The sequence below is a fragment of the Hibiscus syriacus genome, unplaced genomic scaffold (assembly GCF_006381635.1).
Source record: "Hibiscus syriacus cultivar Baekdansim isolate YM2019G1 unplaced genomic scaffold, ASM638163v2 tig00011820_pilon, whole genome shotgun sequence".
Classification (NCBI taxonomy): Eukaryota; Viridiplantae; Streptophyta; class Magnoliopsida; order Malvales; family Malvaceae; genus Hibiscus; species Hibiscus syriacus.
In genome coordinates, this window is record NW_024062257.1 from 82,493 (window position 1) to 96,279 (window position 13,787).

Here is a 13,787-nt window from a genome sequence, read left to right on the forward strand (position 1 = left end):
ATTCATTAATTTTACATTCCGTGAACCAAACGCACCCTTACAACTCTATTGTTGTAACATTGATTCATACAACTATATTGTTGTAACTCTTCGTTCAAATAAAAACGAATAAATTACTTAAACTGACGAATCTATCTTGTCAAGGAACTTAGGGGGTGTTTGGATGGGGAATGTGTGATTCCCATGAGAATGAAATCCACATTCCCCCGTTTGGTTAGCCCGAGAATCTCATTCCCGGTAATGTAAGATTACCAATAGTGAATTTTTTGGGGTATATTACCGAGAATGTCATTACCTCCCTTTTCTTAAGTATTGTTGGATTATCGACGTTTTGGACTAAAATGTCCTTAATTTTTTTTTCTTTCAAAAATATATTTCTTCTGTCATTGAATAAGAAAAATTATACGAAGGTTAAATTACAAATTTATAATTAAACTATTTTAGATTTATAAAAAATTATATAATTAAAATTTTATATGAAGTTTGGGGGTTAAAATAAAATTTTACCATTTCATTAAACATTTTTATATTTTCAATTTTGTAAAAAAATTATATAAATTTTATGAATTTAAATTTTTTAAAGAAAATATATAAATATTTTCCAACTTGTTAAAAAAACAAATATATAATAAGGACAATTTGATTAAATATACATTCTAATAATCTTTTATTCCTTTAACCAAACACGGTAATCTTACATTTCTGCTAAGCTAACCAAACACAAAATACAACATTCTCAGTAATCGTATTCTCTAATAATCTTACATTTCTACTTGTAATCTTACATTCGAACCAAACGCATCCTTAAGCTCATATACAAATTAACACGTGCGAGCCAGTATTAGGCTATTTGTGATACAGTAGAAGCTTTAGAAAGCCAAAATATACACCGCAGTTTGTTTAGGTGCTCGATATCCGCCGGATCTCCATGGAAACTCCCTACCCAAAACCCATCTCACCGACCCAAACCCGCATAGGGTGGATCGGGATAGGCGTAATGGGTGCGGCTATGGCTTCTCACCTCCTCTCAGCCGGCTATTCCCTCACCGTCTACGCTCGCACCCCATCAAAGGCCTCGTCTCTCACATCCCAAGGAGCCCATCTCGCCGGCTCCCCAGAACAACTCGCCCGTCAATCCGACGTAGTTTTCACCATGGTGGGCAACCCCCTAGACGTCAAACAAGTCGTCCTGGAAACCAACGGCATCCTCTCAACCTTAAACCCGGGCGCCGCCATCGTAGATCACACCAGCAGCAGCCCATCTATGGCGCGCGAGATCTACACTTCTGCTCGCGAAAAGGGTTGTTGGTCGATCGACGCTCCGGTCTCCGGTGGTGATATTGGAGCTAGAGAAGGAAAACTGGCTATTTTCGCCGGAGGAGAAAGGCCCGTGGTGGAGTGGCTAAAACCCTTGTTTGATTTGATGGGGAGGGTGACTTACATGGGGGAAGCAGGGTGTGGGCAGAATTGTAAGATTGGGAACCAGATAATGGTGGGGGGGAATCTATTGGGGTTAAGTGAAGGGTTGGTTTTTGCCGAGAAAGCAGGGCTGGACTTGAGGAAGTTTATGGGGGCGATTAGGGGAGGAGCAGCTGGGTCAATGGCGATGGAGCTGTATGGGGGGAGAATGATTGACAGGGATTTCAAGCCGGGTGGGTTCGTGGAGTACATGGTGAAGGATTTGGGGTTGGGGGTGGATGTTGTGAAGGAAGACGAGGATGCGCGAGTGGTGGTTTTGCCCGGGGCTGCTTTGTGTAAACAGTTGTTTTCCTCAATGGTGGCTAATGGTGATGGGAAGCTCGGTACACAGGGCCTTATAACTGCTGTGGAGAGGATCAATGGCAACTGAGTTCTAATGCAAATTTTGAATTTCATTGTCTTCAGGAAATGCAATGGTTACTTGTAACTTAATATCCATCGGTGTGTTCGTATTTTTAAATCGAATTCAAGTGATTTCGATCTTCAGAGGGGCATGTTTCCTTTAAGGTATATGTGTAGGGCTTAACGCCTGTATTGCATTGTGTTTGGTTACTTAGAATATGTACTTCGGGTGTCAAATTTATCGATTTGGTGTTGTCGTGAGATAAGAATTTAGTATTGTTTTACATTTTTGGTGGTAGACCCATTACATGAATTTTAGACGTCTTTTGGAGAACTCTCATTTCAGATCAAAATCCCACACACGGTACTGTTACAATTCTTAACTGCCCAAATTCTATTAGTGGTTATTTTCAAAGTTATTTCAAAGATATAATACAAATTTCTGACAACTGAGGGTGCCAAGTTGTCCGGACTTGTAATAAACCGTAATATTGTCCTGACAACGTTGAGCCAAGTAAATATGATTGTAATCCATGGGATGTGTTCCCTGATGGTCTATCAAGTCTTGGAAGCATTATGCAATGACGATCGAGTGGGATGATAACACAACTAGGTGATACGAGATAAATAGATGCTTACAGAAGAGTCATGGAGGGCCTATCCGGAAAGTGTCTTTATTAAGGACATTCCATCGTATATATTAGTGTCGTATCTAGTTGAGTTTTTTTATTACGAGGAGTGACTCTGTATTAGATTTTTACCATCCCGGCCTATCTGGAAAGTGTCTTTATTAAGGACATTCCATCATATATATTAGTGTCGTATCTAGTTGAGTTTTTTTTTTACGAGGAGTGACTCTGTATTAGATTTTTACCATCCCATCACTTTGAGATAGCAAGTGGAGCTATCATGGTGTAAACAACAACGTGAATGATACAATGTCTTAGAGTAATATCTTGGGACAATTTGGTACGTGTGAGCCCCGTATTGTTCTCTTGGTTAGGAAGTGGGGTTAGATTCTAACTTTCATTAGACTTGGAAGATCTACCATTCAAAAGTCGTTTTTGAGATCACATTGTGGCTTATGTATTAACAATTTACGTTGGACAGATCATTAGGGGAATGATTAAATTATCGAGAGAACGTTTTTTTATCAAGTATTACATGATTTTATGACCGAGTCAATCTAGACACAAATAATTAAGGATAAAGTTGACTAATTTTGCCCTTATTTAAGAAAGACTTCTTTCAGATGTAGCACGGGGTAATGATCGAAGTGACACATTATATTCGTGACACCAAGGCTCCCATGCCCTTCTTATCATCCACTCCTGCATAAGAGCATAGAGTTTTCAAGTCCAAGTGCTTGAAAGTATCCCAAAAGCATAGACTTCTTATCACGTTATTAAAGTCAACGTGATGAATCTGCCAATGAGAGGCAACAACTAACGAAAGCAACACATTAACAAAATCATGCTACAACTAGGTCACTATAATTATTACCTGTCTGTCAATCATCACCATCTTCGAAAAGATTAAATTTTAATATAAAAATCATTAAATCATATTTTAGTCATATTTTACCCTAAAGTATATGCATAAATAACTAAATAAAATAAAATAAAATATAGATGCCAAATTAAAATAAATAGAAACATGCTTTTAAGGATTAAATTGTAAAATATTAAAATTAATATAGAAATAACTCGAAATATTATATAATATAGTTTATAATAGTATAATTTAACCATAATAAAATATTCAGGATTAAAATAATAATTATTAAAACTAAAGGGACTAAATAAGATATTTACCCTAAATATTTATAAGTATAGTGCAGTGACTAAAATATAAATAAAATAAAATTAAAAGACCGAATCTGAATATTCATAAACTTGATTTAGTGACTAAAATGGAAATTTATAAAATCTAAACGGCTGCGGACAGAGTTTTACCTTTATAAAATTACACACAGACCCCTCCCCAAAACGACGTCGTTCGGGGAGGGGGATATAAACCCATTTAACCGGCCTAAATGGCCGGTTTTCTCATTTCTCTCATTCTCATTCTCTCTCGCTTCCCTCTATCTTCCCTCACCGGAGGAAATTCCGGCAGCCGTCGGCCACCGTGCTCCGGTGGCGATCGTCGCCGCCAGCCACCAACGATAGTGGTCGAAATTTCCCAAATTACTCAAATTGTAGATCCGATGGTCGTAAGGCCGATTCCGACCTCTGTTTCCCCTAAAAAAAACCTAGATTTTCGTAGATCTAGAATGTTTTCGAAGCGTGTGGAGGCTCCGGTGGTCGTGTAATCCTCTCGGTAAGGCTCTTTTCCTCTTCTTTGTCGTTTGTTTGTTGTTTTTGATAGCTCTTTGTTATTTTCTCTGTTTGGTATTTGCTAGCTGTTGGGATCTCGGTTGCTGTTCTTTCCTCGTTTTCTTCTTTCTTCTGTGCAGGGAATGACCATTTATAGGCCTCATCGATGTGGCTCTCGGACCGGTCACAAGGGTGGAAGCCTCGGTGAGTCACCAAAGCTATGCTGGTGACTCACCATAGGGCAGCGACGTGTGTGGCTTCGTGGTGCTTCTAGAGGTTTCTGGTGAGGCGTCGTGGCAACGGGGCGTCGGTAGTGGTGGTAGTGAAGGCAGCGACCGCGTGGCCCTAGGGTTATGATACCCTAGGGTTTTCATCTAGAATCATCAGGACCGTTGGAACTTGCCAGATCCAACGGTTGAGAGAAAAGGCGGCTGGAAGCTTAGATGGAAACCCTAGAAGGTTCTGTTGAGCTTGGACCGGGTTGGGCCTCCAGGTCTGATGTAATTGGGTTGGGTTTGTAAATGGGCCTTAGTTTACTGTTGGGCTTTGTAATTATTTGTAATTATTAATAATAATAAGAATAAGAATATTTATAATAATAATAATTATTATAAGAATAAGAATAAAAAATCGAAAAAAAAATTTAGTGTCTACAGCTGCCCCTCTTTGCCCATTCTCCTATTCTTGTGTTAACAAGAATAGGGCAAAGACGAAAAAGACAATAAATTTTTGTTCAGTTGACTTCTCTTGATTAAGACAAAGTTGTTGAATCTCAAGTGATGGATTTGAATCTTTGCTGATCTTTGGAATTCAAATCAAGAAACCCCCGAAGGCTTGGTTTCTAAAATCTCTTTTGAATCATCTTGGAAGTTTTTCACTTGATCCATTATCTCTTGTTGAATCTTTATGAAATGTTCTTGAAGTTTTTCGATTCTTCCAACCCTTGCTAAAATCTTATTCATGGTTCTTATCTTTCTTTAGGAAGACCAAGTTATCTCCAATTTCATTTCAGAAATTCTGTCATGGAATTCTTCATGGATTATTCCCATATTTTCATGAGTTAATGCATGTGATATAATTTGAAACTAACAAAATTGTAAGTGCATGATGTAAGATTGAAACTATAAATGTAACTATGAAAAGATGCAAATGTAAATGCAAATGTAATGAAATGAAATGTAAAAATGAAAATGCATAGATGCAAATGCATGTATGAAAAAGGTGTTATTCAAGAGTGATCATCTTAAAACAGCCTTAATTGAACACAAAAGTTTCGGTACATCAAACAAAACTTTACATATAGGGGATAACTTTCCCTCCTGACTTCAACAAAACTTTACATATATGGGATAACTTTCACTCATAACTTCTCTAAAGCCAAGTTAGTTTCCATTCATGCTCAAAAGTTGAGTTATCAATCTGTTTCAATTCCTTGTAAAGTCAGCTAAGTCTATCAGCTTATGAGCCATGTTGTTTGTCTGGACAGCAGCTTCTTCCATGACATTGTCTTTTTCATTCATCTTCTGTGTCAACTCTCGGAGTTGTAGACAATGTTGCTCATTCTCCCTTGTGAGGGAATCTTTATGGTTACAGAGTTCTTGGACAAGATCTTCATAATCCTCTACCATCTTCATCAATGTATTGTTCTTGGCTTCAGTGTCTTTTAATTCAGTATCAATCTCATGATGATGGATCTGATATGAGGCTTCTTTATTGGCTAAGAGCCTTCTTAACATTTGATTTTCATCTTGATATTTTTCCAAATTGATGATGGTTGTACTGTGCATTTCTTCTGCAATTCGTAAACAATGAGAAAACTTCTTGGCTCGACCCTTATATATGTTGCAGTTCTTTTTCAGTTTGGCGACCCTGTTATCCACTCTTCTGGGGTGTTTCCTATGCCAGCATTTTAAAAGGATTGACTAATCTTTTGTAAATCCTCACACATGGTGTTCATTTTTGTACTTAATTTCTTGTTTTCATCCTTCCAAAAACGTATTTGAGCTTCATAAAAACTTCCTTCCTTCTGAATGCTTCTATTGATACTCTTACCATAAAATGCTTTTGGTATCAATCTAAATAGATCTTTGTGTAATACTTTTGGTATTAATCTGACGGGATCTTTGTGTGCATAGCTCTCCTTGATCCTTAGAGTTCCCTCAAGATGTCATTCCTTGGCTGCGTCATATTTTGCTTGATCATAAAACTTTTTGTCCATTTATGAAAACTTTTCAATTTGATGAACACTCTCTCGAATCAATACCTTCTGGTTATGCCATGATCATGTAATGCAAGCAAAAGAAATCAATATAAACAAATTAGAGCAAAATAAAATGTATCAACAATAAAATGGTTAATACGAATTAATGGAAAGAAAAGATTCTACCTATCATGGTATAAATCCTAACCTCATGCTTTCTAGTTCCATGCTTTGTAGGGAAAAATTAACCTAGCAGCATGATTACTAGTTCGCATGCATTTATTTAGAAGAAAAAATAAATTAAATAAATTAAAAGCAAGAGCTTATTTATCCTTTGTGTACACCTACGGACAAGGTTTCAACATTTTCTTAGATCAGGAGAATTTCTAAGGTTTATTATATGCAGAGTTTTGGTTCTAAGAGTAAAGGTACTCGTACTGTCCTTGTTGGTGCCCCATTGGGCTGCTAAACCTTCAATCCTAGTTCATTATAGACTTAAGCGGATCGAGTTCAATTCGAGGGGACACATTTCCCTATGTCTGATACGGAGAATAAATTCTCACAAAGACATAGAACATATGAACCCCGAAAGCTACTTGCTAGGTCTACGGATAATAAATTCTCATGAAGACGTCGCTTTCACTCCCACTTAAAAGGAAAAAACTCAATTATAAAGCTTATGTTATGCAATGCAAGTGTTGTGTGCGAGGATAAATTTTCACACAAAAATTAATATCTAAAAATAAAATTAAATATTAATATACAAGAGTATAAAATAAATTGAAAGAAATCAAAAGAATCATAAATTAAATAAAATATGAATTCTCAACTTCCAATACTAGAGACAATATATGACTTAGGTTTGACCAGGGTCCCCAACGGAGTCGCCAAGCTGTCGTAACCAGTTTTCGTCCGGCACGAATTTTTCTTGGCGGAAAAAGTATGTGAATAAATGGTTTTAATGAATATATTTTGGAGTCGCCATCGACCTTTTGGGTTAGGTAGGTCGAATACCTAAAAATCATCTTTTAAAAGAGTTTTAAAAAACATCTTTTAAAAGATAAACTAGTCTGCGCTTAACCAAAAATTCATTCTTTTTAGTAATAAAAAGGGATTCTTGGTCGGTTACGTTTGGGGAAGGATTAACACCCCCACAACGCTCAAAATTAGTACTTGTCGATTATAAATTGTCTCTATTTAGTAGAATTTAAAGAATTCAAATATAATTTTAATTTATTATTCTCTTATTCCAGATTCAATCAGATAATTTTAAAGGAAAATATATTAAAATAATTTATAAAATAAAATGTAAATATATATATATATACTTAGGGTTTTATAAATGGGGTATTTATTTATTTAAAAATATCAAAAATAGACATCTAGTTACTTTAAAATCGCCCTTTCTTAATATTAAAAATAAATAAATATTATTTAATCAATTTGTGAATTTAATTAAATAATACTTATTAATCTTTCATATATATATATATATATATATATATACACATATATATTAATATGAATAAAATTAAATAAATATAAAATGGAGGAAAAATTATAATAATTTGAATAAAATTAAAATAACTATATAGTAAGATATTTATTTATTTAAAAATATCGAAATAAGACTTCTAGTTAAGTTAAGACAACCCTTTTCTTAATATTTAAAAATAAATAAATATTAATATTTAATCAAATATATATATTTATAAAATTTTATAATAATAAAATAATAATAAAATAATAATTAATAATTTGAACATATTGAAATTAAAAGGATAATAATAAAAATTAAATTAAAATGCAATTAAACAATAACTAAAACAAATGAAATTAAAACTATAAGAATAAATTAAAAAGTAATAAAACTCATGGTTAAAATAAATATTAAAATATTAGGGATCAAAATGTAAAATATAAAAATTAAGGACCTAATTCAAAATATCATAAATCTAGTTGCTAAAAGTGTAATTTGATTATAATTAATTATTCGGAACTAAAATAAAAATTAATAAAATTATAAAGGACTAAATCTGATATTTTACCCTAAATATATAATTACTCTCAAGAACTAAAACATAAATTAAATAAAATTGAAAAACTGAATTAAAAGACATTTAAATTGAATTCAGTGACCAAAATAGAATCTTACAAACTTCAAAGGTATGCACGTGTGGTTTACCCAAGAGGGTATTTATACAAACACCCCTTCCCCAAAACGACGTCTTATGAGGGCCATTATCCCCATTTTTCATTTTTCATCTCTCTCTTAAAGAGAGAAATGAAAAAAAATTCTCTCTTCCTCTTTCTAAATTTCTGTCACTGGCGAGAGTCCGGCCACCGCCGGCCACCGTGCTCCGGCGACGATGGCCCGGAATTTAGAAACCTACCCCAAATTAAAGCCTCGATTACCCTAAACACAAATCCAAACTTGTTTTCTTCTAAAAACTCACCGAAACCGCTAGATCTAAACATTTTACCTTCGAAAAACTTGATGACGGTTGGTTTCCTCGGTAAGTGTCTTTCGGTATTCCACTATTTTTTTCCTTGTGGTTGGTTGATGTTGTTAGTGTTGTTTGTTGTTCGTCGTTGTCGTTGGTTGTTGCTCCCATTCCTTCTCTTGGTTGCTCTGTTTATTCGTCTCCCCTTTTCTCTGCAGGGAATCGGTGGCTTTTATAAGCCACCATAGTTCTTCTCTCGGACCGGTCATAGGAATAGCCCTCGGGGAGTCACTGAACCTCTAGTGGTGACTCATAATAGGGTCTCGACGTGGGCGACCATCTGTGCTTTCTCTGGAGTCTTTGTCAGAGACGTGGTAGCAGTGGAGTGTCGGCAGCTGCTGGACGAGGCACCTGGCATAGGCGGCGGCTGAACATGGCCCTAGGGTTATGATACCCTAGGCTTTTCTTTGCTGGAACCATCAGGGCCGTTGGATCAAGACTAGATCCAACGACTGCAATCACTTGCTGCTGGGAGCTGGGATGATGAAACCTTATTTGGGTTTAGGGTTATTATTGGGTTTCTAGATCTGGACTTCCATGTTTGGGCTCCGGGATTAATAATTTGGGCTCCAGATTGTAATTTGTAAATGGACCTGTATTTTTTATTTAATAATATATAAATATATAAAAATAATAGTAATAAAAATAATAAAATAAAACGAATGGACAAAAAAACTAGCGTCTACAAGGATGATACTTCAAAGCCACCGTCGTCCTCCAAACCTAAAAACCTTAGAATTAAGCTAAAGCAGAAGCAATGGATTGTTATGGAGTTGTCTCCTAATATGAAATGAAAGGATTTCATTCTACATTATGGTTTCCCAAAAGTTCTTTTACCACTGCATTTATTGTGAAGCTATAAATGAAATAATGAATAGTAATGGTTGGTAATGAAAACTTGAACTTCCACACTTTCTGCAGAATCATACTATGGTGAAGAAACCTTTTCTGGTATGTTTCTAAGTCTAAGCATTCTCCTCAGTTAAGCTGGTTATGGAGGAAGCAACCAGAAAGTTTGCAATCCATTAAAAAACTAGAGTGCAATATAGGACGCGAGAGAGATTATCTTTGGTGATAATGAGAAAAAATAATTAAGGGTTGAGAGAGGCTCACACTCTCGACCTCAAGATAACTCACGAGCTACGAGACCTACGCGCTAGCTAACTGCGCCACCACCCCTTTGTTGATACCAAACTCTTTGTAAATTATAACAAACAACTTTTATTGCTCCACCACTAAGTCTTGCACAACTCAACCTCTTAAGTGGAAGAAACACAAGCCATCAACGCTTAAGAAAGAATGTTAGAACATATTCAAGTCTATAATTTTTTTTAGAGATTTCCCTCTTTAATTTTTTAATATAAAAATTTAAATCCAATTATGAACATTATTTAAACATTTTTGTTAACTTTAAATTCATTAAAATATCACATAAAAACTGCAAAATTATTTTTTAAAATTTCAAAATATCGTCTCAACAAATTTAACAAAAGAATTAGAATTAAAATTTTAAATTTCAAATGTATAAATATCAAAGGACTTGAAGCATGTTTTAACCAAATAAGATCTTTTTGCTATGTAAGTATTTACAAACATGGCAGTTTTAGGAGTAACATGTTGTTCAAATTTTTTCATAACTTATTTGTTCAACTTTCTTGTCACATGAGAGTATGAATCTAGTTAGAAAGAAATAGAGCTGCAGGTCAATGCGAATGTGGATCCTCAGATTGAACAGTGGTGTAGGTATAATCACGACTTTCCACCGTGGAACCATTTTCCTTCACCTTTGTCCATGAAACCTTCCATGTCTTCAGTAGGCTTATCCTGTATGAATATACACATTACAAAGATATTTACACAAGAAAAATATTAAAGGCATAATGACAAAAAAAAAATGCCCCTAACGACCAGTCACTTTGATCCGTAACCTTTTCGGAACATTTTGGTTCCAACGTTTCATTTGAGGGACAGAGAGACCCCTAACGCTTATGAAAACCGTTAGTCAACAAATGCTCAACGTTCTAAAATAGAAGGATTTTTGTCCTAAAATACAACGTTGGGGCCAAAATGTTCCAAAAAGAATAATAGAGGGACCAAAAAGATTACTTAGTCGAATGTTAAGGATCTTTTTGTTCTAAAATGAAACATTGGGGACCAAAATGTTCCGGAAAAAGAATAGGGACCTAAATGACTATTTAGTCAAACATTAAAGGCAAAGTTACAATCTTTGGCACCATTAGATGGTGTACAAACAAGAAAAATACCTGTTTGTTTCAGTCGTCCTCTTCACCAGCATAAGTGTCAAAAACACAGGAACCATGGCAGCACACAAGTGCTTAAGGGTGTGCCCACTTACAATATGATGAGTCCATTCGTATATTACTTTATCCATTGCTTCTTCTATCTTAGCTAAAAGATAGAATACTGCAATTGTAGTAGATTTATGTTAGAGATGCATATGCATATCATATATTTGGAAACCCAAAGGCCATAGCCCATAGAAGAAAAGGACAAACCTGCTGCCCAAAGCCAATACGTAGAATGTGTGTACATTGGTGGCAACAAGATAGCCATGATGGGGATGACAATGCAAGGAACAAACTGGATGACGGCATAAGGTCGGAGATCATCGAACAACCTGCAGCACAAAATCTGTTGTAAGACATGTCAAACGAGCTAGCATAAGGAAATACGCTGTAAAATCTCAGAACTCAGCTTCAATGGACCAGTAGACACCAAAATTATCAAGATCCAATTCACATTTAAACCCCAAAAGCACATTTTCATAAGACATCATTGATTCGAACTCCAACATGTCATCACCCCTAAATTAACATTTAAGATAGGCCTAGTCTCTATTTAAACTAGTCAATGGGAAAAAAGGAAGGGGGTGATTCATTTTCAGATTCGAAGCCGAATCATTTATTTCACAGGACCAAAGCAAGAAGCTCGTCTACAAAACAGAGAACCGAGTCCAGTATAAGATATGGACTGTGACAAAAGAAACTATTTTTTCGAAAGAAAGGAGAATTAAGCAGCATGCTTGCCTCCAGTACAAGATACTGATTACACCAGCCAGCAGCAGTGGTATGATGGAAACTGTTCCCTTCTGCTCATCAATTCTTTCAATGATAAATACTGCCATGATTGATGTGAATGCAATTGTCATCTATACACAACACGATTAAAGAATTTGTCAAAACAAGAACATCCCAAAGACTATCATGCATCAAGGCCAAACAAACTGACCGGCAATCTATCCCACACAAGCCGAGCATCATCCGGGTCGAGATGATAGTACGAGGAACCAACCCCAACAGCAGCCACACCAATGAAAAAACAAGTCCAACCCCACAGTTCACCTTGCAAACTTTATCACAGGTGTAAAACTCAATAAACAATAGATAGACCACATAACTTCTCTTGCTACAAAACACAATTATAATTTGACATAAAAACAAGAAGCCAACTTACCTCAACTCGAAATAGTTGTTATAATAACACAATACGAGACCTATAACACCAATAACTATGAAGGGAAAATTCGAAACAACGTTTAACGTATTCGGTATACCTGCAAAAGCAATAATAACAAGCACCCATTAGAGTCGTAATTCTAAGCTTGTAAGTTGTAGCTATCTGAATAGCCAAGGTGATTTAAACTATGGGTTTTAAACCAATTGCTAAAAGGAAGAGAAAAAAATACTTAATTACTGATTAAAGTTTTCACTTTTCGGATAACCAGTAACAAAACTTGACCATAGTTCTTCAATCACCACACCTATGATCCTAACAGGAAGGAATAGGACTTGAATCACATCGAAAAACTGGTTTTTTTTGTCGGGTTTAAAGGGACCTAGGCTGTTCTATTCTAATACTAACTTTTGGTTGTTGTTCTTCTGATATTCATATCATTTGAAAACCAACGCAAAGAATAATGAGGGGTGAAGTGAAATTAACCGAAGAATTGGCGTTGATCGGCGAAATTATGGTACTCCTGGGATTGGGGGATAGCTGGAGTGGCGATCATTAACACCACGAAACAGAGAATAGCGACTCCCCATGCGTAAAGGTTTCGTTTCCTCATGCTCTCTTCTCTTGGGGGAGAAAGGATGGAATTTTTTAGGTTCGTACTTTGAGAATTCGGGTGACGGTTCTAATTGTTTGCTGGTGAAATATATATATATATATATATATATATACACACACACACGTATATGCATATATATAGATCCATTGGAATAACGTGGAATTGTAATTTACAAAATCATCTTTTTGTTTCTTATGGATTAGGTTTTGAATGTCATTTTCAAAATGAAAGGCTAAATGGAATTTTTATAATTAAATAAAATTTTGATACTGTGAGTTGAAAAAAATGAATTAGATAATTTGTTTTATAAAATTTAATTTGAATTAATCGAATAATAATAATTATAAAAAAATATGCATTAAACGAAAAATCACTTTAAAAAGATATTTCATCTCACTTCTCCTTTCCTTTTCCTCTTCGTTGTTTGAACAATTGTAAGTGGAAACTCCTTGATTACATAATGACTTTTGAGCTATTTTTTTAAAGATATTTTTCATTCATGGACGTTTGTTTTGTTTGCTGTGGTATGTGCAATTCTAGGAAGTAAGGGCGGATGCGTTAAGCCCTAGAGACTAAGTGCATCAAATTATTTAGGGAAAAAGGTAAATTTTAGTTTAACATATTATGAAAAATGAAAATAAAAATAAAAATTTTTGAATACTCGTTATTTTTAAGAAAATAATATTTAAATTTTGGACCCTCATTCTTAAATTTGTTAGGAAGAGATTGGGATTGGCTTCTCTTGTTTGCTTTGTTCCTGGATTTTGGTTCTCTCGGTGATTTTTTTGGGGATCTTTTCTGTATACCTATTATTTTAAAGAGAAGAATATTAAAATTTTGTATTCCGTTCTTAAATC

At 35.0% G+C, this 13,787-nt stretch overlaps 2 protein-coding genes across 3 annotated transcripts; one reads left to right on the top strand and one right to left on the bottom strand.

Annotated features, from left to right (window-relative positions):
* The first annotated feature begins 814 nt into the window (after positions 1-814).
* LOC120204985 (probable 3-hydroxyisobutyrate dehydrogenase-like 2, mitochondrial) lies at positions 815-2,087 on the top strand. The gene has a single exon (XM_039204957.1). The coding sequence runs from the start codon at positions 929-931 to the stop codon at positions 1,847-1,849; it is 921 nt and encodes a 306-aa protein (XP_039060888.1). The 5' UTR covers positions 815-928; the 3' UTR covers positions 1,850-2,087.
* An 8,246-nt stretch (positions 2,088-10,333) lies between these two features.
* LOC120204986 lies at positions 10,334-12,969 on the bottom strand. 2 transcript variants are annotated; one of them, XM_039204958.1, is made up of 7 exons: positions 12,801-12,969; positions 12,315-12,414; positions 12,090-12,210; positions 11,822-12,009; positions 11,357-11,478; positions 11,105-11,264; positions 10,334-10,664 (listed from the first exon to the last, which is right to left on the bottom strand). In XM_039204958.1, exons 1-7 carry the CDS (start codon positions 12,925-12,927, stop codon positions 10,544-10,546), a joined length of 939 nt encoding a protein of 312 aa, XP_039060889.1. In that variant the 5' UTR covers positions 12,928-12,969; the 3' UTR covers positions 10,334-10,543. The 2 variants fall into 2 exon arrangements, with proteins under 2 accessions (XP_039060889.1, XP_039060890.1); XM_039204959.1 differs by having other exon boundaries at positions 11,888-12,009; positions 12,801-12,963.
* Positions 12,970-13,787: the final 818 nt, after the last annotated feature.